Source organism: Eretmochelys imbricata, chromosome 7 (genome assembly GCF_965152235.1).
Source record: "Eretmochelys imbricata isolate rEreImb1 chromosome 7, rEreImb1.hap1, whole genome shotgun sequence".
Lineage (NCBI taxonomy): Eukaryota > Metazoa > Chordata > Testudines > Cheloniidae > Eretmochelys > Eretmochelys imbricata.
Genome location: NC_135578.1, coordinates 103,357,412 through 103,381,098, shown reverse-complemented (window position 1 = coordinate 103,381,098; position 23,687 = coordinate 103,357,412). Strand labels below are relative to the sequence as shown.

Sequence of the window (23,687 nt, the reverse complement as noted above, 5' to 3'; positions counted from 1 at the left end):
GTTCCATTTATAAATAGTTTTTAAAAGGTTAATGGGTGATTAACAGATGCTTTGATACATGGTTAATCAATTGTTATAGAATCCAACAGGTTAATAGGTTACTTGTGGCTTACAACCATCTATTGATGTGCCTATAACCACCTGTAATATATGCAAGTGTAACCCATACACCTTCTGGGTGTGGTGTTCTGTCCCATCTAGTGGCACTGAGACCACTTAGAGAGAAATTAATGAGTCTGCGCTACAGCCTTAGCTAATAACCATATGGCTTTTAGCTCATACAGTAGAGGATCATGTACTAAGCTCCTAGAGGTCCCAGGTTCGAAACTGGGGTCTGTTGGTGTTACTCAAGCATATTCAAAACATAAGTAGTAACATCTATAATACCACATGCAAACGGAACCTTTTTTAAGTCCACGTTATTTAAGAAGTGCACCTTTGTGTTTAAACACATTGATGATGATGAGGTGAAGTTGATCTGGTTTAAAAAACTTTCAGACCAGTCATTCAACTTCTATTCCTCTATATCATGTTAAACTGTTCTTGCTAATACATCTTTCACAAAAGTAGACTTAAAGAATCATACATGTATCACCCTAATAAGCCTTAGCACCACTAAAGAGTACCAGTTCAAATGATTAGGTTCCTTGCAGCAGTTTGATTTTTACAGTGTGTGCCACTTTGTCACAAAATTTTGCCAGTTACTAAAACTAAAGGCCATTGTCTGTTGTTTCACAATGCCCAATAGGCATAAAAGGGTTCCCTCTGTAAGTAGCCATTATTTTCTTATATTTTGTTGATTGTGTGGTTCATGTGATGGTGAACTTGAAGAAATTTAGATTATAAGGCAGTGTACACTCTTCACTCTGTTTACATATTTTGACAAAGAATCGTTTTTTATATAGTAGCCAAAAATCCTCCTTGGTGCATCTGCATGGAATTACACCAGGAAGAATTTGTCTCCTGGTGCTTCTTAGTCTTGAAATACCTTATTTTCAGAAAGAATTAAGTTATACATTTTAGTTGCAGGCACTGGAAAATTAGCCTCTCAGCTCTTGAGACCACTATTATATAGGCCCATAATTTGACCCATTCACAATCTGTGAAGTATAACCTTTTCATTGAGAAATCAAGAAAGAGTTGCAAAAACAAAACAAAAAAATCCCAATCCCCTCAAAAACCCCTTTATCGGGCTTACAGCTATAATTTTTAGTACTTGCCATGCTTCCTTTGCAGGGTCTGAAGCAGCAACTAAACAGTATTTCCATCACTGCACACAATTATGCAGGGAAGCTAATACATAAATAAGGAAATAGACAGGAAAGCCATATTATCTTCTGTTGTATTAGAAACATGGGGAAAGTTTAATATTTGCAAAAGGGTAACGAAGAAAAAATATTTACTTTCAAATGATGTGGTTGTTGGGATTTTCTAAAACTATAACACTTTCATAGAATACATGTGCAAAGCTCTGCAAAAATATTGAATACTTTCCTACCTCAGAAGGGTATTATCACAAAGAAAAAGATACAGAAGATTTTGTGTCCTTTTAATATTAATAGAAGTTTTAGGACTAAGTCCCTGCATATCATACTGAAAACTTCCTCCAGTATAATCTGAGGGTTCAGGTCCCAAGATGCTGTAAATTATTACAGCTCCATTGAAGTCAACAAAGTTGCTCTGATGTGCACCAGCTGAGAAGCTAACCCTTAGGTAAAATTCTAACCCCACTAAAGTCAGTGGGAGTGTTGCCATTGACTTCCATGTGGCCAGAGTTTCACACATAGTCTTTAAACGTTATCAGAAATACAGAAATATTTTGACACAGTATAGTCAATGGGAGCCTAACAAAGGACTATGAAAGGAATGACGTGTCCATATGAAACCTAGTGTGTTTTAAAAGTGATGTATTTTCCTAATTCTGGCAACAGAACAAGATGCCACTGAGGAATTGAGGCTTTTAAAAACAAAAATTCCCATCCAAAATTCATAAAAAGTTTGTTTAAATAGCCACAACAGCACCTGGTTTTGGTGTTTGCCAAATCCAATATAAAAAAAAAGTAGAGTGCCACCATGTCTCCATGTTTATCATAAATATTTTGTTCGCATTATTCAGAATGTCTTATAAATTAAAGCACTGGTAATTTTATTAAACATGCATGTTTTAGGAACTGAAATGTCTTTGAGGAGGATTCTGTTTTGGTTTATTTGTTTTGTTGGTAATGTGGATTTAGCTAGCTAGTACATCCATAAACCTGGCTGCTATATTGTTGTCTTGATACAGTGGAGACTAAGAAAGTTAGAGTTACACTCACTGAAATGAGAACCAAAGGCCTCTGTACATTTCTTTCTGCTTGAAGAAACAAAAACTACGAACAGGAAACTAACCCATTTTTAACAATAATGTTAGTAATGGCTCCCACTTAGTCTTTTTCAACTTGTATTGAAAAGAAAAGTTTGTTGATAGTGTAGCTGAAACAAACTATTTTTAGCAGTGTTACAGAAAGAGTGTGGAAGGGACCGCACACACTCAAGTTTCCTGTAGCAGTATTGAAAATGAATTTGTTGCATCTACGCTCAGTGGAAGTGTTTACAACATTAGTTGGGCTAGGTCAGGGTGGTGGAAAAGGTAGGGAGGAGCTGTCACTGAGCCTTTGCCGCAAAATGGCCATTTTCCTAATATAATTTAACCCACATGTGGAGCAATGGTCAGTAGTAGCTTGATTGTTTATCACTGTAAAAGAGATGATCCACCACATGGTGATTTGAGGGAACTAAAGCGGGAGTTAAAATATTCCTCTAACAATTTCAGCCGTGTGAATTAAGAAATAAAATCAGAAAGCTATTGATTTCCGATCTCTGCTTTTTGATGAAGATTAGATGTACAGATGAAGGGCAAAAGTAGCTTTTCTTTTTACACTGAATGGTATTCAAGAGATATGAAGATCCTGTCCATGTTTTCAGATACATCATGTCTTTATACTAAAGTATGTCTTTTTAACACTTCGTTCACAGGAGTATGAGTATTTTGGAGATTAAAAAGGGGGAAAAAATCCATCAGAGAAGACAAAAACATTTTAGAAGTTAGATACAAAACAGTAGTAAATATGAAAAATACAGTTGATAAGCAGAAGTGAGGCAGCAGAAATGCATATAATCTATTTTTAAAACAATTATTTGTAAATATAGCATCTTAGTGTTTTCAATGTATTTGACTGTATAGCTGTATTGCATAGTAAGATGTCACTATCTTATATGATATTGAATGTATCTAATTACCAAAGCATCAAAAAATGTAATTATATTGGAAGGCCTGAATCTGCATTGATATGGAATGATTGTGTTGTGTTTGATAAAACCGTGAGCTAAAAGTACAATTTTATGATATATAGTATTTGTCCAAAACCAATATGCTCCCTTTAAGTACAGATTTCCTGACAATTTCCAACAGTGATACCAGGCCTCTTGAAATTACAGTACAACTAGTAACAGTTATTTTGGTTAAACAGATACGGTATACATTTGTGTGCAGATATCGGGCATTTCACTGGATTCCAGAAAACATGGCTCACCCTGATGTAATCGTTCAAAGGTTTGTTATAAACCATTGAAATCACTAGAGTTGTTTATTCATTGATTTATCCATGAGTATCAATACTCTATAAAGAATAGATCAAACCTAAACACTCTACATAAGACACAAAGCAGAATGTTTCAAGTTCACTAAAATATTATAAAAAAGGCTTCCTTCCTAGGAAAACTCAGCTATGGTAAAAAAAAAAATATCTACTACAGTGCACTGCACTGTAATAAATATTAATCATAAATTAATAATTTACAAGTACCTGAGCAAGTACACGAGCACCATAGCACAGCACAGCACCAAAAGCAGTAGCTCAGAGTTCTTAAAAATAATGGTGTTTTAAACATTAAAAATTCTAAGTATTGTTATATTTTTAAACCCACTCTAGTTGGAGTTTAAAGATAGTGCAAACTTCTGTCTTCACTTTTTTCAGAAAGGTGTCAGATTTTCTTGTCATTTCACATAGGCAGTGTTGCTGGATCTGGGCACTTGTGGATGTTTAGGTGCAGGTCTGTTTTAAAAAAAGATGAGAAATATATAAATGAAAATGTCAAATTGTTAAACTTCTTCTGTTTTTTAATTTTGGCATTAGGATGTATAGCTTAATTCATTCAGCAATAAAGGGGTTTACCAATTTTATCTTCATTTTGTGGAGAAGAAGCACAGAACTTTTATGTTGGAAAAAGATAGGACGTCCAACTTCTTTTGAAGCCACCATCAGATTTGCTCTCATGACAGAAGCAGATTCCTTGTGTGACCCTCATACAAGTCCCTTCAGCTGTTAAAACATTTTCCTCTGACCAGTGGCAGAACTAGGCTTAAGTTTTACGTGTGTGTTCTAACCTTACTTAGCTCCCTATGGGGTCACTTAATTTAGGACACTTTTAAAAAATGCTTCTTAGTCCTGTACTGTAGCTACCAGTTCAAAGATGCCACTTTGAAGTACTGTTACTGCTTCTTAGGAGCATCTTACTGGGACGCAATACAGGGTCTTAGAAGAACTCCTCTCTCCCTCCCATGGATCTTCCACATGGAAGAGTAATACTGGTAAGTTAAGAGCTATGCATAACATACAGAATTATTAGGAAAGTAAAATGTTATTTTGGTTTTATTTTTCAGTTTTCTGAGCTGAGCATCACACTAGGTGCCTCAGGGTAGAACTGCTATGTACTTCCAACGCCATTATTTTTATTTCTTTGAGACTTTTTTTTTTAAAGCGTAGAAGATTTAAACTTTAGGGTTAGATGATACAATAATAAAATGGAAATTTGGACGTTAATGGAGCCTTATTTATACTAGATCCCCCACTGGTGCTACCATTGGTGGAGATGAACTGGTGTTAACATGGGTGAGAATTTCTAGATAAAGGGTGATAAAACTTCCTAGTGAAGATAAGGTCTAAGAGGTACCCTTTAAAATACCACCTAAAAGGATTAAATGTTTGTGTATGGAGGAGGTATGGGGTTCAGATGGCTCAGGGAAGAATATAATGAAGATTCTCAGTGTACATTTCCAATATACAGGGCTACACTAGTTAAAAAAACCCCACCTTCCTATCAAATATGAGTCTCTGTTAAATTGCTATCATCTTTCAAAAGGGTGGCAATGCTATCATCCCCAGTTCTAGTTGTCTGCAGCAGTACTGTGCTGTCTAAAAAGGCTAGCTACTGGATTCTTTCGAAGCAGCTGCTGTAAGAGACATCTCTCTTGTGCTACTGAAAAATTTTCACAATCTCAGTTTGTGCTGCAACATCACTATCTGCTTGTTTGTTCACTTTTTTGGCGGGAGGCAGGGGTGTGTAAAAACAAACACTTATCTTGCCACACAGTTTTCCTCATGAAAAGTAACTGCAATGCCCTGATTTTGAAAGAAAAACTGTATTTGCTTTTTTTTAATGGGCACAGCTTAAATCGTGTGTTGACACAGAAACCACAAAGCAAAGCACTGAAGCTTCAAAACAGTTTTCTGTATCTACAGTATGGATGATTTTACTGCAAATCTTTGCTATCCCTGTTTGAACTTATTTGCTTGTATGTTTTTAGTTTTATTCTGTTTTATTCACCAGGAATTCTTCCCAAGTAATGTAATGAAATCCTCGCATCCTTTGTGACACTACATTTCTGAACCACTGCCAACTACATTACTTTCTGGTAATGCTGAAACTATAAAATAATGGCATGCTTCCTTATAGGAGGTGCCTGCCAATAAAGCATTGTTGATCCAGAAGAATATCATCTCAATGTGCAAAGTTATTGCATGTGGTCTTTCATACATTATATAAGATCAAATAGCTCTTGCATGAGTTTTGCCTTTATGAGGGCTGTAGAGTAAGGCTCTCTATCTTTTTCTTGTGCTCCTTGCCACAGTCTTTCTTCATCATTCCTTGCAGGCGGTCAGACTAGAGGATCACAATAGGAAGCAGTGGGGGCAAAAGACCTATATGGCTTCAAGATTAAACTCGATAAGTTTATGGAGGAGATGGTATGATAGGATAACATGATTTTGGCAATTAATTGATCTTTGGGCCTATTTACCATGAATATTTAATGTCCTGCGATGGGATGTTAGATGGGGTGGGATCTGAGTTACTACAGAGAATTCTTTCCTGGGTATCTGGCTGGTGAATCGTGCCCATATGCTCAGGGTTCAGCTGATCGCCATATTTGGGGTCGGGAAGGCATTTTTCTCCAGGGCAAATTGGAAGAGGCCCTGGGGGTTTTTCACCTTCCTCTGTAGCATGGGGCCCGGGTCAATTGCTGGAGGATTCTCTGTACCTTGAAGTCTTTAAACCATGATTTGAGGACTTCAATAGCTCAGACATAGGTGAGAGGTTTATTGCAGGAGTGGGTGGGTGAGATTCTGTGGCCTGCATTGTGCAGGAGGTCAGACTAGACGATCATAATGGTCCCTTCTGACCTTAGAGTCTGAGTAATGTACAGTATGAAATTACCATTACATAAGAGTTTAAAAAATAAAGTGAATTAGATGTTTAAAGACAGATCCTGAGCTGGGATAAAATGGCATACCTCCATTGAAAAAAAAAATTGAGCTACATTTATTTATAGTAGCTGAGAATCTGGCCCTATCTTTCACATATTTGGTAAACAGAGAGAAAATGATTGCTGTGTATCTTGGTAATAAATAAAGGTGCTATACAATGGTATTTTATGTGCAGTTAGAATATAACTTACTATGGTATAATATCTCACTGCTATATAATAGATGTCTTCATTTTTGATCTCCTCTGTGATATACTTGTTTACTACCGAGTAAGATACAAACACAATGCTAATATATTTATCTAGGTAAAGGAGGTGCAGGGAACCTTATATGATGACAGATCATTTAAATGGAGAGGATGGTGGTTTTTCCAAAAATATGGTAAGTCAGCTCCAAGTAAGGGAGAGTCTACAAGTTCCAGTAAAGAATTTGCTACAGGTTATAAAAACATTTTGATTAGCAAAACTAACCTTACAGGAGTAATGTGAGGCACAAGTTTCTGATGTCCAAGTATTGGGCTGGAGGCATTGTTAAGCCGAGCGGTTTTGTTCAGAGGATTTGCTGGCAAAGGCTTTTGAGGAGGGTTTGGTTTGAGAGTTTCCTATAAAAAGATATCAGACCATGTAATCTTTGTAAACAAAATGAAAAAATAAACTCTTGATTTTAAATGGAGTTGCTTTAGACTATTTTATATGCAGTAGATAGAACACATGGAACACTAAGGTTTGTTGTCGTTTTATTTTTTTAAATGCTCATCAGAGAGGTGCATTTTAAGCCTACAGCATATCACACAATGTCCAAATTACAGAATGTAATTTTTAGACTTCAAATGTAATTGATGTAAGTTTTTCAAGTCTTTTATATTGCATATTTTCAGAACTATGGTGTACTTAGACCAAAAGACCTTTTTAGATAAAACTCACTCTTAACTTTCCTACTGCAAATGTGGTAATTCCATAATTCATGTTTTGGACTGTGGGACATATTCTGCCCTCAATTATGCTCATGCCATACAAAAGAAAGTAGCAAATCAAAGGAGGGTGGGTAACAAGAATGCAATTAGATCAAGGATGAATTTAGTCCATTGTGTCCACATATGTTTATAAGGTTGATCTGTAAAGTGTTTTTTTTTTTTAAATAAATGAACTTCTACTATTTTTTATTGTCTTATGATATATAAAGAGGGCTGCAAAGGATTTCTTTTTAGTCTTTTTCCTTCTCTTTGTTTTTATTTTAGAAATATTGTGAATAACAAATCTGATCTTCACTACCTTTGTGGGAGAACCTCTGATGGGTCTCATTGCATGTGTATTGTGACTTCACTCCTTTATTGAAGAAGCAGTGGTGTTAAAAAGACATCTTTTGTCCAAAATTTTAATTAATCATTGAAAGTTAGCAGGTGTTAATGTAAAACTAAACAAAACAAACAGTTTTAAACAACTAGAGTAAACATCCCCTCCTTTTTCAGTTGCTCAATTTTCATTTGTTTAACTCATGTGATGTCATAATTTCACTAGTTAGTGTCTTTCAGGGTCTGAATTTCTACCATATAAAATATTTAAAAAAGCAAACAATTTTTAGTTATCTAAAGAAACCCTTTCAGGTCATCTTTATACATTACAAGGAGCAAAAAAAAAAAAAAAAAAGCGCAAGCTCAACTTTTATTTTCTTACAACCCTCTCCCTCTGCAAATCTAGATGCAGCTGCATTCCAATAGCACATCCAGGTCTCCAGAATGAGTTTCCATCATCCATTGTTTCCTCGGGCAGTGTTTTTGGCCTGGTTAATTTACAATTAGTAAACACATACAAGGTTTCCTGCAGGAGATGACAACAGTGGAAATGACTTCAAAATGCAAATTTTGGATGACCCTAGAATCAACCTGTCTGATTCCAGTTTGACTGGTGAGCATTCATGGAATTGTTATAAATGCAGCTGCAATTTATTTCAGCCAAAAGAACTGTGGAATTAAGTAGTTCATTAGTGGAGAACAATAGTAATCTTGCTGCAAGGCATGAATTAATGTCATTACTGTGTGGTCCTCAAACTGCTGCATACATGGTAACATTGTTTCACTGGTCTTAGAGAGAAGGATGTTTTGTTGATCAGTTTGTGATCCAAAAAACTACCACCATTTAATATTGTTTGCAATTTGGCATGTGTGCAGCTCAGCAAAAAAAGGTTTCTGAACACCAAATTTCAAGAGTTATTCCAGAATCTGAAACTTCCAACAATGATTTTTAGTTAATGGAAACTTAATGGATCTGTGCAACCTGGGCTTCAACTGTACAAACTAATTCACTAAATGTTTGTTTAATCTAGAAAAATTAACGCGTGTTAAAAATAGCTATTGACTATCGACCTCATTAGTGAGCATCTGAGCATCTGCCAAATAATGAATTTATCTGTGCATCTCCCCAATTTACAGATAGATTAAATGAGTTGTTCAAGGTGTCACAGGACATTTTTGAGTGAGAAAATGGACTCAGCTCTTCTTAACCATAAGGCCATCCTTCCTCTTCAAAATCCCCCAAATTGTTTATTTAAAGAATCTGAAAGTTACATCATCTAACTCCCCACTACTAAAAATTAGGGCGGAATAAAGGTGCAGTTGATGGAAAAGAAAAAGAGCAGCTTAAAGGGGTATTATAAGTAGGAAAACAATGAGCGATTTGACAAAGAACAACTAAGTACATTAATTACTCTTTCAGAAAGAAGTATAGCATTTTCATTATCTGTTTAAGCATCTCATTTTCAACATAAGCATTACACTTTCAAAGGGAAATGGGGAATGACCACTACTAAACCTGCTGATCACAAAGACGTAAAAAGCTGGACTTTAGGTAAACTTTGGATTCAGTCAGCTCAAGTTTAGAACAGTTTCAATTTTTAAAACTAGAGTTTTGTGTCCCTCCTCTCCTTGCTTGCAGTCACTGCATAACTTGTACTAATGCTGTGTGTAAGTGGGGAATGGCAACATGAAATAAAATTCTTTTTCTGTTTATTTTAACTTATCATAGTAGCCAATCTCTGACTCCATAAAAGTCAATCTTGCCCATCATCCAAAAGAATTTTGAGCTCTTATCAACTTCCTCCTTTAAAATAAAGGAATAAACATTTTTCTTATCAGTGCTGTTTTGTGTGTATAGAATAGACTTCATACAAGGAAAATATGAGGGATATTGCAAATAGTAATGAAGTAATCAGCCATGGTGGAGAAAAAACAGCAATTTCTTGTAAATATCTTTCTATGTGATGGGAATATAATGATGATGCTTATGAAGTCAATTATAGATACTAGCAAATGAAATTGTTCAAAATTTGGTAATTTTCAGTGGATATAAAATGGACAACCTGAAATCTGCAAGAGAGAAGCAGCCTTTCTATTCCAAGAAACCAGATGTGCTAGATTTCTTGAGGAATAAAACTTGCATGTATGCATCTATGTAGAATTGCTTCTTACTGAAATATTTTATGTTCCCTAACGTAATGATGGTGGTGTTTTGGTGTTTTTTTTAAACCACCTTTCAATATGGTTGGCACATGAGAGATTCTATGCAATTTTATTATATCATATTTGGTTGCAGTTGGTCTTTCTTTGCCAAAGAGTTAATGACCAAATAAATAAAAATCAGTATTACAGCGATGGCAAGAAATTAGAAGGAAATAAGTCTTCTTGCATCATAAAACCTTTGTTCCATTGACTGCCTACAATAATATGAAAGTGACCTGCTTCTGCAAGTATTTACTTAGGCATGTGAGTAGCTTTACTCAGATGAGCATTCTAACTCAAAGTAAAGTAACAAGTAAAGTTACGTATTCACTTGTGTTTGCAGGATCAGGCCTTAATGAAAATTCTTTTACTCTTATTTATTTGTATTATGGCACTATCTAGATGCCCACGATGAAGATGGGGACCTGAATGGAGTAGGCACGCTAAAAAAAAAAAAAAAAAAAATAGGCCCTGGCCTGAAGATCTTACAGACAAGATCAACAAAGTGCAGGAATGTTACTTTCTCCATTTTACCTATCCTAAATGGTAGGTAGCTACTATTTCATAGCTTCTCTCCCATGGCTCTCTGCTAGTAGCACCTTCCTTTCCCCAAGCCCATTAGTAGGAAATGGAACTGCTTACTGTGTAGCTGAGAGGCACAGAACAAGGAAGCGTCAGCACCTTGGTTACAGATCATTAGCATTTGGACTTGCCTCCATGGGGCAATTATTCAAGAATAGCCATTCCACTGAAGTGTCTTTTTGGGGGTCCTGAGGGTCCGGATCCAGCCCGCGGGCTGTAGTTTGCCCATCCCTGAGATAGAGCTTAATGGGAAAATTTGAAAGTGGAGGGAGCTACACTGGAAGGAACATGCACATTAGGAGCTATTTGGGAATAGCTATTTCACTTGAAATTCACACCCTCTGTCATTCTGGAATATCTTCCACAGGGAGACAAGCGTGGTATTAGCAGCGTGCAATGAAGTAGATGGACAAAGGAAAAATGGGGACGGGCAGGGGGTGGTAATTATGGCAGTTGGGAAAACAGAATGGAGAAGAGGAGAAAAATGAGGAGCGCAAGGAGGGGCACAGGAAAAAGGTGAGACTGGCGGTAGAGGCAGATGATTGAAGGAGGGAGTTACAGAGGATGAGGTGACAAAGAATGGACTGGAAAACAGTGATGTGATAGGAGAGAGAGGCCGAAGAAGAAATCACCTAACTGGGAGAAAATGCAATACGAAAACAGTGGCCCTCACAAGGAGCGAAATGCATGTTTGAGAGAACAGAAAACAAAAAAGATGCATCTTTACAGCTGTGTTTCATATTCTCAGCGTATCACAGGGAATACAAATTGACACAAGCCATGTCAATTTATGGAAATGAACATGGAAATTAGTTGTAACCCTAGAGCTCCTGGCAACTTGCTAGTATGGCCCTCAGTACTGAAAAGGTGGTGCTTCTCTGCTCAGGTTATCTCTGCTAATAAGGCCCTTTCCCTGACCCTGTTTCCCCCACTACAGAGCCTCAGCTAAAAGTGTTTATGGACAGATTTATTTCTCCAGTTTTATATCAGTAACCTGGAGTCGAGTTCAGCATGTCGGGTTTTCATCTATATTTGGAGAAAGGGCTGTTTTCAATAATGGCACTAGCTCTTGTTACAGCTGTGCTTAGGAGGGGAAAAAAGTGTATTTCTTATATATTAGGCAGCTATAAACAATGCATATCAACTCTAATTTGCTCCTTTGGTATGTTCTGACCAAAGCTCTTTTGGTATGCTTATGGAAGAGTTTTCTAATCTAAAATGCACTGTGAGAAAGAGGGGCCTTGAAGAAGGTGCTTCAATGGATTCTGTATCCGGGAGCTGACTGTAAACCCAGTTTGAGATGACTGTGGCAGAACATGCAGACAGTAAATACAGGTCTGGTGCCTTACCAACTATATCCTACAGCAGGGGTTCTCAGACTGGCAGTCGGGACCCATCAGTGGGTTGTGAGCTGTCAGCCTCCACCCCCAAGCCCCACTTTGCCTCCAGCATTTAAAATGTGTTTTTAATTTATAATTAAATAAATTATACTTGCTCAGAGTCTTGCTGTGTGAAAGGGGTTACCAATACAAACATTTGAGTACCACTGTTCTACAGTAAGGACATCCTATAACAAGTTGATTTAGATGAGATTGTGGTGTGGCAAAACAGCAATAGCATGCAACTGATTACAGAATAACCAAGAAAAACATACATGAACTTAACCTAAATTATGGACTGGATCCACTAAGTGCTATAACTTTATGCTGATTTACATCAGCTGAAGATCTAACTTTTGGATAATCAAACTGTTTCATGAAGACTTCTGTACAAAATAAAATTTTGTATTGGACACAGACTTTTAACTATTACACTTGACAAACATTTAGAAGACGAGGTTACTGACCAGTAACTGGGGGTTCTTTGAGATGTGTGGTCCCTATTTGTATTCCAAACACTGGTGCACAGGCATGCCATGTGCCTGAGTTGGAAGCTTTTTCACCAGCAGTGTCTGTTGACCCGCATGGTCTTCTTATGACGCCACATGCGCTGTGTGAGGTTATAAGAGGCTGTGTGGGGGTGACACACCCTCAGTCTCCCTCTTACCGCAGCATAGAGTCTCCGCAGCAGAGGGGACGGTGGGCAGGTACTGGAATACAAATAGGGACCACACACCTTGAAGAACCTCCAGTTACTGGTAAGTAACCTCCTCCTCTTCTTCAGGTGATGGTACCTATATGTATTCCAAATGTGGATGAGTATGGAGTAATGATCAGCTTTGAGGTGGGTGTGAGGACTTAATGGAGAAAACCTGCTGTAGGACAGCGTGTCTTATATTGGGTTCTGCGGCCGCCTACTAGTCAACGGCATAGTGTGCTGTGAAAGTGTGGACAGAGCACCACGTTGCCGCATGCAGATCTCATGCCAAGGGACATCTGCCAGGGAGGCAGAGATAGTCGCATGTGCCTGCATGAAGTGTGCCATGATTCTGCCAAGTGGCGTTGCTTTGGAGTGTGCATAGCATTCTGTAATGCACTTAGAGATCCAATTGGATATACGCTGAGAGGGTTTGCCCTCTCAACCATTCCACTGTGCCAGAGGTGGGCAAACTATGACCCACGGGCCACCTCCGGACCGCGGGACCCTCCTGCAAGGCCCCTGAGCTCCTGGCCCAGGAGTCCAGCCCCTGGCCCCTCCCCCACTGTCCTCCCTCCCCTGCAGCCTCAGCTCACTGCCCCACCGGCACAATGCTCTGCGTGGCGGGGCTGTGAGGTCTTGCCAGGTAGTGCAGCTGCAGAGCCATGCCCTGACCCGGTGCTCTGTGCTGTGCGGTAGCGTGGCTGGCTCCAGCTGGGCGGCGCGGCTGCCTGTCCTGGTGCTCTGGGCGGCATGGCTGTAGCACCACCGGTGCTAGAGGCAGCAAGATAAGGGAGCAGGGAGGGTTGGATAGAGGGCAGGGGAATTCATGGTGGTGGGCAGGGGCAGGGGTGTGGATAGGGGTCGGGGCAGTCAGAGGGCAGTGAACAGGGGGGTTGAATGGGGGCAGGGGTCCCAGGGGGGGCAGTCAGGCAGGAGAGCGGGGTTGGATGGGATGGCGGGGGGCAGTCAGGGAGAAGGGGTGGTTGGATGGGGCAGTCAGGATTGAGGGGCTGGATTGGATGTGGCAGTGGGGGGGCAGTCAGGGGCAGAGGGTCCAGAGGTGGTGGTCAGGGGACAGGGAATGGGGGGGTTGGATTGGCCAGGAGTCCGGGGGGGGGCTGTCGGGGGTGAGATGCAGGGGGGGTCGGATAGGGGCCGGGGGCCTGGCCATGCCTGGCTGTTTGGGGAGGCACAGCCTCCCCTAACTGGCCCTCCATATAATTTCAGAAACCTCATATGGCCCTCAGGCCAAAAAGTTTGCCCACCCCTGCACAATGCCTACAAAGAGGTGTGGGGAGGCGTGACAGGCTTGAGTCCTATCCCAGTAGAAGGCCAGTGCCCTGCAGACGTCCATGGAGTGCAGTGTCCTGTCCACGGGAGTGGCATGCTGTTTAGGATGGAAGACTGGGAGATGGATAGATTGGTTGAGTGAAAACTTGGAGACGACCTGTGGTTGGAACTTAGGATGAAGGCGTAAGGAGACTTTCTCTTTATGGAAAACTGTATTGGGGATGTGGGGAGAAGAGAGCGGGTCAGCCACCATGGCTGCTAGTTTGCTGACCTTCCAGGCAGAGGTGATGGCCACCAGGAAGAGGACTTTCATGAATAGATGGGCCAGGGGTTTGAATGGAGGCTGGGTGAGCTCAGGCAGACAACATAAGGTTGAGGTACCAGGAGGGAGTAGGGGTAAGGACTGGTGGGAAGCAGTTTGTTACGCCTCTCAGAAACCAGGTAGTAGTAAGATGGGTAAATATACTGACCAGCCATCCCTGGGAGGGAGGGAGGGAGGAAGGTGCTGAGTGCCACAAGCTGGATGCGGATTGAGCTGAGTGTGAGGCCTGAGTTCTTGAGCTCCAGGAGATAGTCTAGGATGATGAATACAGAGACAGTGGAGGGGAGGTCCCGGTGGTGCACCCAGGAGGTGAAGAACTTACATTTTGTGGCATAGCATGCCCTCGTAGATTCCTGCCTACTGCATATAAGCATACGGCAGACGGGTGATGAACTGGCACTGTCTGTGCATTAGCCCCATCCAAAAATCAGACCGTCAGTTGGAACAGGCCCGGGTTGGCAAACCCTATGGTGGTCCTGTGTGAGAAGGTCCAGCCTGTTGGGGAGGTTGATCAGTGGGCAGGCTCACAGCTGAGTAGCTCGGGAAATCAGAACTGCTGGGGCCAGCACAGGGCTATCAGGATGACCCTGGCCAGATCTTGGTAGGTCCTGCGGAGGGAATGGGGGAAAAGAGTACAGAAGGTTGCTATGCTATGGAAGGAGGGTGTCGCCTTGGAGTCCTGACCCCTGGCCCTCCCTGGAGAATTAGAGGGGGAACTTGCAAAGAGATCCCAGAGGGGGGTGCCCCAGGCCTAGCACATGGGTGCAGAGCATAGGGTTCTGGTGCTCCCACTTGTGGTTGAGGTACCAAGTTCTGCTTAGTGCATCCACCTGGGAGCTCTGTGTCCCCAGGAGTCACGCCTCATGGGACACAATGTTGTGGCAGAGACAACAGTTCCAGAGGTGGACAGCCTCCATGCAAAGTGACAGGAATCTGGTGCTACCCTGTCTGTTTGCCATGGTGGTGGTGGTGTCAGAGAAGATCTGAATGTGTCGGTTGCGGAGAAGAGGCAAGAACACGTGGCAAACCTGGAGGACTGCATGCAACTCCAGCGTGTTGATGTGCACACGCGCTTCCCTGGCAGTCAACCTCCCCTGTGCCTTGCAGCCCCCCCCCAAATATGTTCCCCACCCTGCGAAGGCGGCATCCAGGGTGAGGGTGGCAAAAGGGGTGCCTCCAAGCACCTTGGTAGGATCGGTCCACCAAGTGAGTGATGCACAGACCCAGATGGGTGTGATGTTGCACCCCATAATGCTTTATAGAAATATGCTTATGAATGTAAATATGACATAACTGGAATATGTTTTACGCTAGATATGCCATGTAACATATCTTTGCAAAGGTTATATTCTACTGCATGTATTCATCCTATTAGTATGCATGTATCATTTTTATATCTGAAGTTATGAGTGTTGGCTCTATCCTTGTATTTAAAATGTTTGCTGTAGAAGGCACCTAAGGCAGATTTGATCAACATAGTGTGAAGGGGTTATTCAAGTAATTGGAAGTACTTGGTGAACAAGGGACCTTGATAGACACCAATCCACATCTGAGCTTTCCTGGGAATGTCCCTGCCCATGTGACTCCAAGACTCCATCTTGTAGCTGGGATTCTACACAGGGGGAGGGAGGGTTTTCCACCCACAAGAGTGAAACTATATAAAGTCCTGGGACACCCCTCCATTTTGTCTTCAGCTGGCTCAAGAGGCCTCTCCACCCACAAAGGATACCTGAAAGAAACTGGAACAAAGGACAGTAACCACAGGGGTGTGAGTGATAACCGGACCCAGACTAGAAGGAGACTAGTCTGTAAGAGAAGCTTACTGGAACATCTCTGAGGGTGAGATCTCATCTATAATCACTTTCTTACTGTAGTAGGCTTAGATTTACATGTTTTATTTTATTTTGCTTGGTAATTCACTTTGTTCTGTCTGTTATTACTTGGAACCACTTAAATCCTACTTTTTGTATTTAATAAAATCACTTTTTTACTTATTAATTAACCCACAGTATGTATTAATACCGGGGTGCGGGGGGAGGCAAACAGCTGTGCATACCTTTCTATCAGTGTTTTTGAGGGCAAACAATTTATGACTTTACCCTGTATAAACTTTATACAGGGTAAAATGGATTTATTTGGGGTTTGGACCCCATTGGGAGTTGGGTATCTGAGTGCTGGAGACAGGAGCACTTCTTAAGCTGGTTTCAGTTAAACCTGCAGCTTTTGGGGGATGTGGTTCAGACCTGGGTCTGTGTTTTAGCAGGCTAGTGTGTCTGGCACAATCAGTCAGGGTTCTGCAGTCCCAAGCTGCCAGGTAAAACTGGCTCAGAGGTAGTCTCAGCATATCAGGTGGCAGTCCCAAGGGGGTTTCTGTGATCCAACCCGTCACAATGGGAATGGTCAAGGCTGACTCCAGGTGGTCTTAATGGAGCCTGTAGACAGAGATGAGCCACAGTTGTAGGCAGCATATATGGAGACACGTGTGCGACGTCACATAGGTGTAGGCCACCATGTGGTTGAGGAGGCAGAGACAACCGCACACCATTGTGCATTGGTTGCAGCGCAAGATCTTCATGAGGGCCAGGAAGGTGGCGAAGCAGTATGTCGGAAGGAAGTCTAGGCGCACTCCAAGGAAGTGGATTGTCTGCATTGGGAGGAGCACGGATTTCTCCATGTTGACACACACGCTCAGTGGGGTCAGAAGCAAGCAGAGGGCTGTGACCACTGTCGCCATCTCTTGTGGTATGTCTTCATTGCAGAGTTAAATCAGGATCTTACTCAGGTGTTGCCCTTGTTCCCTTTCTGTTCACATACAAAACTTTGTATCATTCAAGTTTCGTGGTGCTTCAGCCTGAGCTAACTGGCTTATCTGGGGCTGCAGGCTAAAACTCAAGTGAAGCTTTCACTCCGGCTAGTAACCTGCCCACTTTGCAGTTAGGACAAAGACTAAATCACTTGAGTGCTGACACTTTTCCAGTGCCTTCCCACAATTCCTTGTGTATCAGTGCAGAAGGACAGAAAAATTCTTCCAGAATTCACCAGGAAAGAATCAGAGTGGTTCAGTTAACCTCAGCACAAAGAACTATCAAAGGATATGTCCTGAGAAGTTGTCACACTATATATAGGTGAGTACAGCGCCAGGGAGCACACAGTAATTCATCTGGAGATTTGCAGTGCGGCTGCACACACCCAGGCTAGGCTAACCTGGATGGTGGTCATGCAAATTAACTCTGCAGAGAAGAGGTACCTTTGATTCTCAGTCTTGCACTTCAGCCACAAGATGATCTCCTCTCACATGATTAATGGTAAAAAGGATCTTTACTTATAGGAAGGAGCAGCAATAATGATGGTCACTTGGCCAACATTCCCTTGTTTAAAGTCCCTTTCATCAACACATATAACCAAGAAAGGGAAACCAGTTACAACACAGAGGAAAATTCCACTGCAAATTTTAGTGTTGACAAGTATGCTAAACTGGAAAATACCAGTTACAGAAAGGTTCCATGGTAAAGTTCCCACCTGTACTATATATTGCAACCATGTTCTAAGTTGGTCTTTTAATTGGCTGAAGTACAAGGAATAGTTAAGGCCAAATCCTCATTCAGAATAATCAGAACAGCTCCATTTACTTAATTGGAGCTACACCACTTTACACAAGCTCAGGAGTGAAGCCATAATGACTGCTGTCTGGCTATCCACTCGCTACACAATCAATGACACAGGAAATGCTGTGGGAGAACCCATATATGAAAAGTGATAAAACATTTTATTCTGATTGATTATATGCCGTTATTCATACTGCAGTCTGTAGCCTGACATCACTATCTGTAAATACCAGAAAGAAAGAAAATGTAGCTTTACCTGAGCAAGCCTAAGAGCTGGGTTAGCTGGCAGTGGTCGTGCAGGTACGGTCTGATGACAGGATAGCTGGTGAAGGGGTGGTAGGCCTCGCTGGGGTGTTTTTAACCTCAGTACATCAGATGTCTTTACAGGATTACTGATATCAGTAGTCCGATATGGTAGCAATCTTCTCGTACCATCTCTCTATAGAGCCATAAAATAATAAAATTTGTAATTTTAAAAATTCCCAGTGAATATTATGGATACAAACAATATTGTTTGAAACACTGTAATCTTCCTTGTTCTGCACTTGCTTTCCCCTTCTTTCCCTCCCTGCTTTACCGTACCCCTAAACTCCTTTTCTGTAGCCAGAGAACAAACAATTAACAACTTCCAGAAGCCTATTCAAACACTAGTCCTTGGCTGTTCAGAAGGTAGCGCTTCTGTCTGAGATGGCTGGCTGTATCCCAGAGACTAATTGTATTTCCTTTCAACGTTTGAAGTCTCCATCTGTTTGGAACTTGGAAGCCAAAGTGCATTTTGGGCCCACCTTTTCTGCTCTTGTTTAACTTGTTCATAGTTTTATATAATTTTAATGCTTATTATCATTAAGTGTCATAATTACTTCAAACATACAGGAAATGTATATAAAATTCTAGTAATGATATTTTGACTGTTTAATAACCCACCTGATGTATGTTTAAATTTTGTGGCTTTATGACTAGATTTTTACTGAGAGTTGTGGTATGAACATGGTTAGGCTCAAATGAACTGGAAGGCCTTGCTGGACTCACAGACCTGCAATACAAGTATACACTTATTGAATGCAACTTTGTTCTTACAACTTTACTTTTTTCACAGTATCTTTCTCAGAATAACACTTTGAAAGGGCTTTCTTATTTTTTCTCTCTATGGAAAACAAGGAAATGTAAAAATTTTCTAAAAAACTTGCAAGAATAAAAATATAGATTTTTTTGAAGCCACTAGTCTGTTAAATTAGCTCTTGCAATCTGTGGAAATGCAGCTTTATAGCTCCCAAGAGACTGTTCTAATGAGTCTAACATTTAAGTAGTAATGACCTCAGATATGGAAGTTTTAGCTCACTTGACTGAGTTTAGATAAAAGGCCAAACCAGATAATGAAAATATTTCAACCAATCCAAAAATCAAGGCAAAGTTTCCTTTACTTTTTAATTGCTGATCATGGAAAGCATAATAAAAAGGCATATGGTCAAACCCCATTTTATTTACTGACGTCAATGAAGTTGAAGTGAAGAAAGAACATTTCTGAAAAACTCAATTAATGAATGAATGAACTTTTAGTAAACTTGACTCAATGTCTCATATACACATCACAAGTATTGAGAAATGGAATGAGTACAGTCAATTTCTACTGAAGTTTATAAAAATGAGTGAGTAGTTAAGGAAAATCATCATACCTTAGTTTCTCTATTGTTGTCTTTTTATTTGTAAATAGCAGTCTAATCAAAGTCTTCCTTTTGAGATACATGATTAAACCAGCAACAATAAGGCACAGAATGGTTACGAGTATTCCTATGGTTAAACTTCTATTATCTGAAATAAAACACATTTTTTTTACTTCTGGTAGGGGTCAGTTATGATGAAATTTGTGTGATATCAAGAGCGGGATATTGCTGGCTAGGCCTACTTTCTAGCAACATACAAAATGAAATTAGTAAATAATTTATTACTATTTCTGCTATGATTATGCTTGAACTTAATTCTCACATCATTTGTTTCTGTCAACTCCAAAACCAAAATGGTTAAATACACGCTGATAGACTCAGTCCATTCCTCAACTGTATAAATATCCAAAGCAGAAAACTGGAAAAAAAAATACAGAGGGTGCACTAAAAGATGGAAGAGGCAATTAAATATCACTCTCAGTGATACAGATACTAAAAACTTTGATATTCTGTTAGCTTCAATTTGAGATTATGACTCAAAACTCAACAGCTGATAGCAAAATGGTTGTGTCTCAATTTACTAAAGTTTTCTCCCCTTCAAATGGATATTAGTGAAAGTGTAAAAATCAGTTGTCTTATGGTGGAAAAACATAATTCTTACCATTTAAGGGTCAAATGAAGTAATAAGACTACTCGTGGTTGTATTTATTTAAGACACTACAGAATGGCAATTTCTTTACCAGATTCACTGTATTCCAGTGGCCCACTTCACAGTGTTATTTGGATTGCATTACTCTGGATTTTACAGTCCAAATGTCAGCCCTTTACATTACAGGTTGGCAACTGCTGTGACAATGGTTATGCTCCTTGAGCTCAGTAACAACAGATGGATTGGAATAATGGGCGGCCTTTGCTCTAAATACAGTAATATGCAATAATGAATAATGCTGGCAGCTTCTGCTCTTCCAAAACCAGAACATGATCTAATCAAAGATTCCATCCAACCCAATCTGGAGAAAACCCTGCCAGGAGCGCGCACTCTCTCTCTCTTTTATACTAATGGGGAGCTCCAGCTCAAGGTTCTCTGCTAACTGCAGCTGTGGCAGTATGGCAGGGGGAGTGGGAAGGTCTCAAGCCCTTAGAGCTTTACTTTAAGCCAACATCTTAATCTCAATTTGGAAATCAAGGAGTAAGCAATGTAAGAATCTGGTATCATGTGCTTGTGATGAGACACACCATTTAATGTGCAGGCTGCTGCCTTCTACACTGCCTTAGGTTTCCAGAATGATTTAAAGTGCAGTTTTGCACAGAGTACATTGCAATAGTCTAATCTAAAGGTAACAAAGATATGAATCAATCATGCCTGCAAGGTCTGCAACTAAAAAAAACCCCAAAATCAGTCACAGTCTTGTGGTCGGGAAGAGATGGGAAAAAACTCTGGTAGATAGGTCTGCTATATGATCATCTACCAGCAGCTGGAGATGCAATAATACTCTAGAACTACAAACTTTAACAATGTATGGAATTTCTCACCCTCAGTAAAAGGTACAGTTATAATGCTTATAATGGCAACCTACCAGCATTATCTCAGTCTTATCCTGACTGAATTTCAGCCAGCTAGATTTTTAACGTACCCCAACCTCAACTAGACATTGGCCAATGCAATTGACAGTATTGATTGCATTGACTGACAGCGACACAGAGCCCTTTAGCTCAGAGTAACAGTAATAAATCTCTTTCCAGTCCTAAAAGCTAAATAAAATGAGTAAACTGAGTATAGGCAATTACATTTAATTTATCTTTACATAATGATTCTGTTAAATATTTAGTGCTGCTATTTAATAAAGATATAGTGTGCTGAGTACACGGATTTAGTAAAAGTTAGCTGGGTGAAATCAGTTACTAAAGACAAATCAGGCCGTGTGTCTCATTTAACTAAGGTAAATGACTGTTTCTTTTTTATTGAGTTAATCCTTCTACCGTTTGATTTACAGATGTGCAAACTATTCAGGTCATAATCCGAACCTTGTATCAACTGCTCATATTTAAATCACAAGTGTCAGGGAAGAAAAATTAGCTCCCCTAGCAATTTCTATATTTGTTTATTCCTAGTACTACTGAGTATAGCATGGGCATTGAAAATAGATGGCAAAAGTATCATGATATATAAAACTGCAGAAAACTAATTTTAAAAGTAACATTAAAGGGCTTCCTTTCAAAGTAGAGAATTGAATTATTGAAGACACCCTATATTTGCCTTCTGTGTATTGCAGCACATTCTACATGATATGTACAGTCAGATTTTGTAGTTCCCTGCACTACTTAGCCATAGCAAGGTAAGTTTAAGAAGGACTTATGTTAGAGCACACCTGGAAAAATGAGAATATTTACACATTAATAACTGTACTTGCTCACTTCTTGAGCTCAGTTTCTTTACTGTTTTGTCGGAAGTTTGGTGTTTGAATAAAATCTTTCTCCCTCAGAACCTTCCTTCTGCTATGTCCTGCAGTGAAATCATGTTGTTGCCATGGAAATGATTGTGAGGTCACTAGTTCAGCATTACAATTCACTGCAGGATCCAGTATGTAGAGAATACAATCCAATTTATTTTTGAATAGCATTATTCATGAAAAGAGCTCAGATTACTTTCCAGGAAATCATAGGCCACATATGCAAATGTGAGTAGACTATGGGCCTAATTTTTCTGTCACTGATATAAATTAGAACTCCACTGAAATCACTAATGTTATGGTACTCTGAAATGTAACATGTATCTAAGGATTATCAACACATATCGAAAAAATCTGTGTCTGGCTAGAGGAGAAATAGGATGCGACGGCCATTATTTCAGGGATTGCTCATAGGGAAATTGAAGGCACAGGGTACAGGAAATATATATATCTTCCATTAGCATCAAATTTTCAAAATATGTGAAAGTTAAATGGATTTATGTTTGTACATATTCAGAAGTTTCCCCCACTATAAAAGCCACCATAGAACAGTTACTTATTTTTCTGGATTTGTCATATTCTGAGGTTCCGATTTTTAAAAGTGCATGCATGCAAATCAGTTAATAGCATGCATGAATGTCTGGTCACATGAGTGCACACATTCCCGATTTGCACTTGTAATGACAGTAATTTCAGACTTACATTAGGCACACAATTGTGGGTGTGGCTTTGCATGCACAAACTGTACAAATATATCATTGAAAATCAGTCTCATAATTCATAGAGTATAAAGCTAGAAGGACCACTGTAACCATCTAGTCTGCCCTCCTATATAACACAGGACAAAGAACTTCCTTGAATTATTTTCTTTTTGAATTAGAGAATATCTTTCAGAAAAACATCCAATCTTGTTTTAAAAAATTGCTAGTGATAGAGAATCCACCACGATCCTTGCTAAATTGTTCCAGGGGTTAATTATCCTCACTGTCAAAAATCTGCACTTTATCTGTAGTCTGAATTTAAACTTCCAGCCTTTAGATCTTGTTATATCCTTGGTCTGCTAGATTGAAAAGCACATTGTCAATTTTTTGTTCCTCACATAGGCACTTACAAACTGTGACCAAGTCATCTGTTATCCTTCTGTTTGTTAAATAGATTGAGCTCCTTGAGTCCATCACTGTAAGACAGTGGTCCTTCTAGCTTTTTCTAGCTTTTCCAATCCACTAATCATTCTTGTGGATCTGTTCTTAACCCTCTCCAATTTATCATCAACATCCTTCTTGAATTGTAGACCCCAGAACTGGACACAGTATTCCAACAGCAGTTACACCAATGCCATATACTGAGGTTATATCCTTAATACTACTCAAGATTTTTTGTTTATGCATCCAAGGATTACATTAGCCCTTTTGGTCAAAGTGTCGCACGAGGAGCTCATGTAGAGCGGATTATCTACCATAACCTCCAAGTCTATTTCCAGGTCAGAGTCCCGCATTCTGTAAGTTTTGCCTGCATTCTTTGTTTACATTTGACCATATTAAAATACACATGGTTTGCAAGTAATCCAGTTCGTTCTGTATCCATGACCTGTCACCTTCATTACTTACCACTCCCACAGTCT

General features: G+C 39.9%; 1 protein-coding gene across 1 annotated transcript in view; it reads right to left on the bottom strand.

The window, feature by feature from the left end:
• Window positions 1-4,036: 4,036 nt before the first annotated feature.
• ADAM12 (ADAM metallopeptidase domain 12) overlaps window positions 4,037-23,687 on the bottom strand; it is a 352,228-nt gene continuing 332,577 nt past the window's right edge. The window contains exons 19-23 of the mRNA XM_077821415.1: window positions 19,629-19,764; window positions 18,880-18,988; window positions 18,212-18,394; window positions 7,055-7,185; window positions 4,037-4,094 (exon numbers count right to left, since the gene is read on the bottom strand). Of these exons, the coding sequence (XP_077677541.1) occupies window positions 4,037-4,094; window positions 7,055-7,185; window positions 18,212-18,394; window positions 18,880-18,988; window positions 19,629-19,764 (617 nt within the window). The remainder of the gene's footprint in view (window positions 4,095-7,054; window positions 7,186-18,211; window positions 18,395-18,879; window positions 18,989-19,628; window positions 19,765-23,687) is intronic.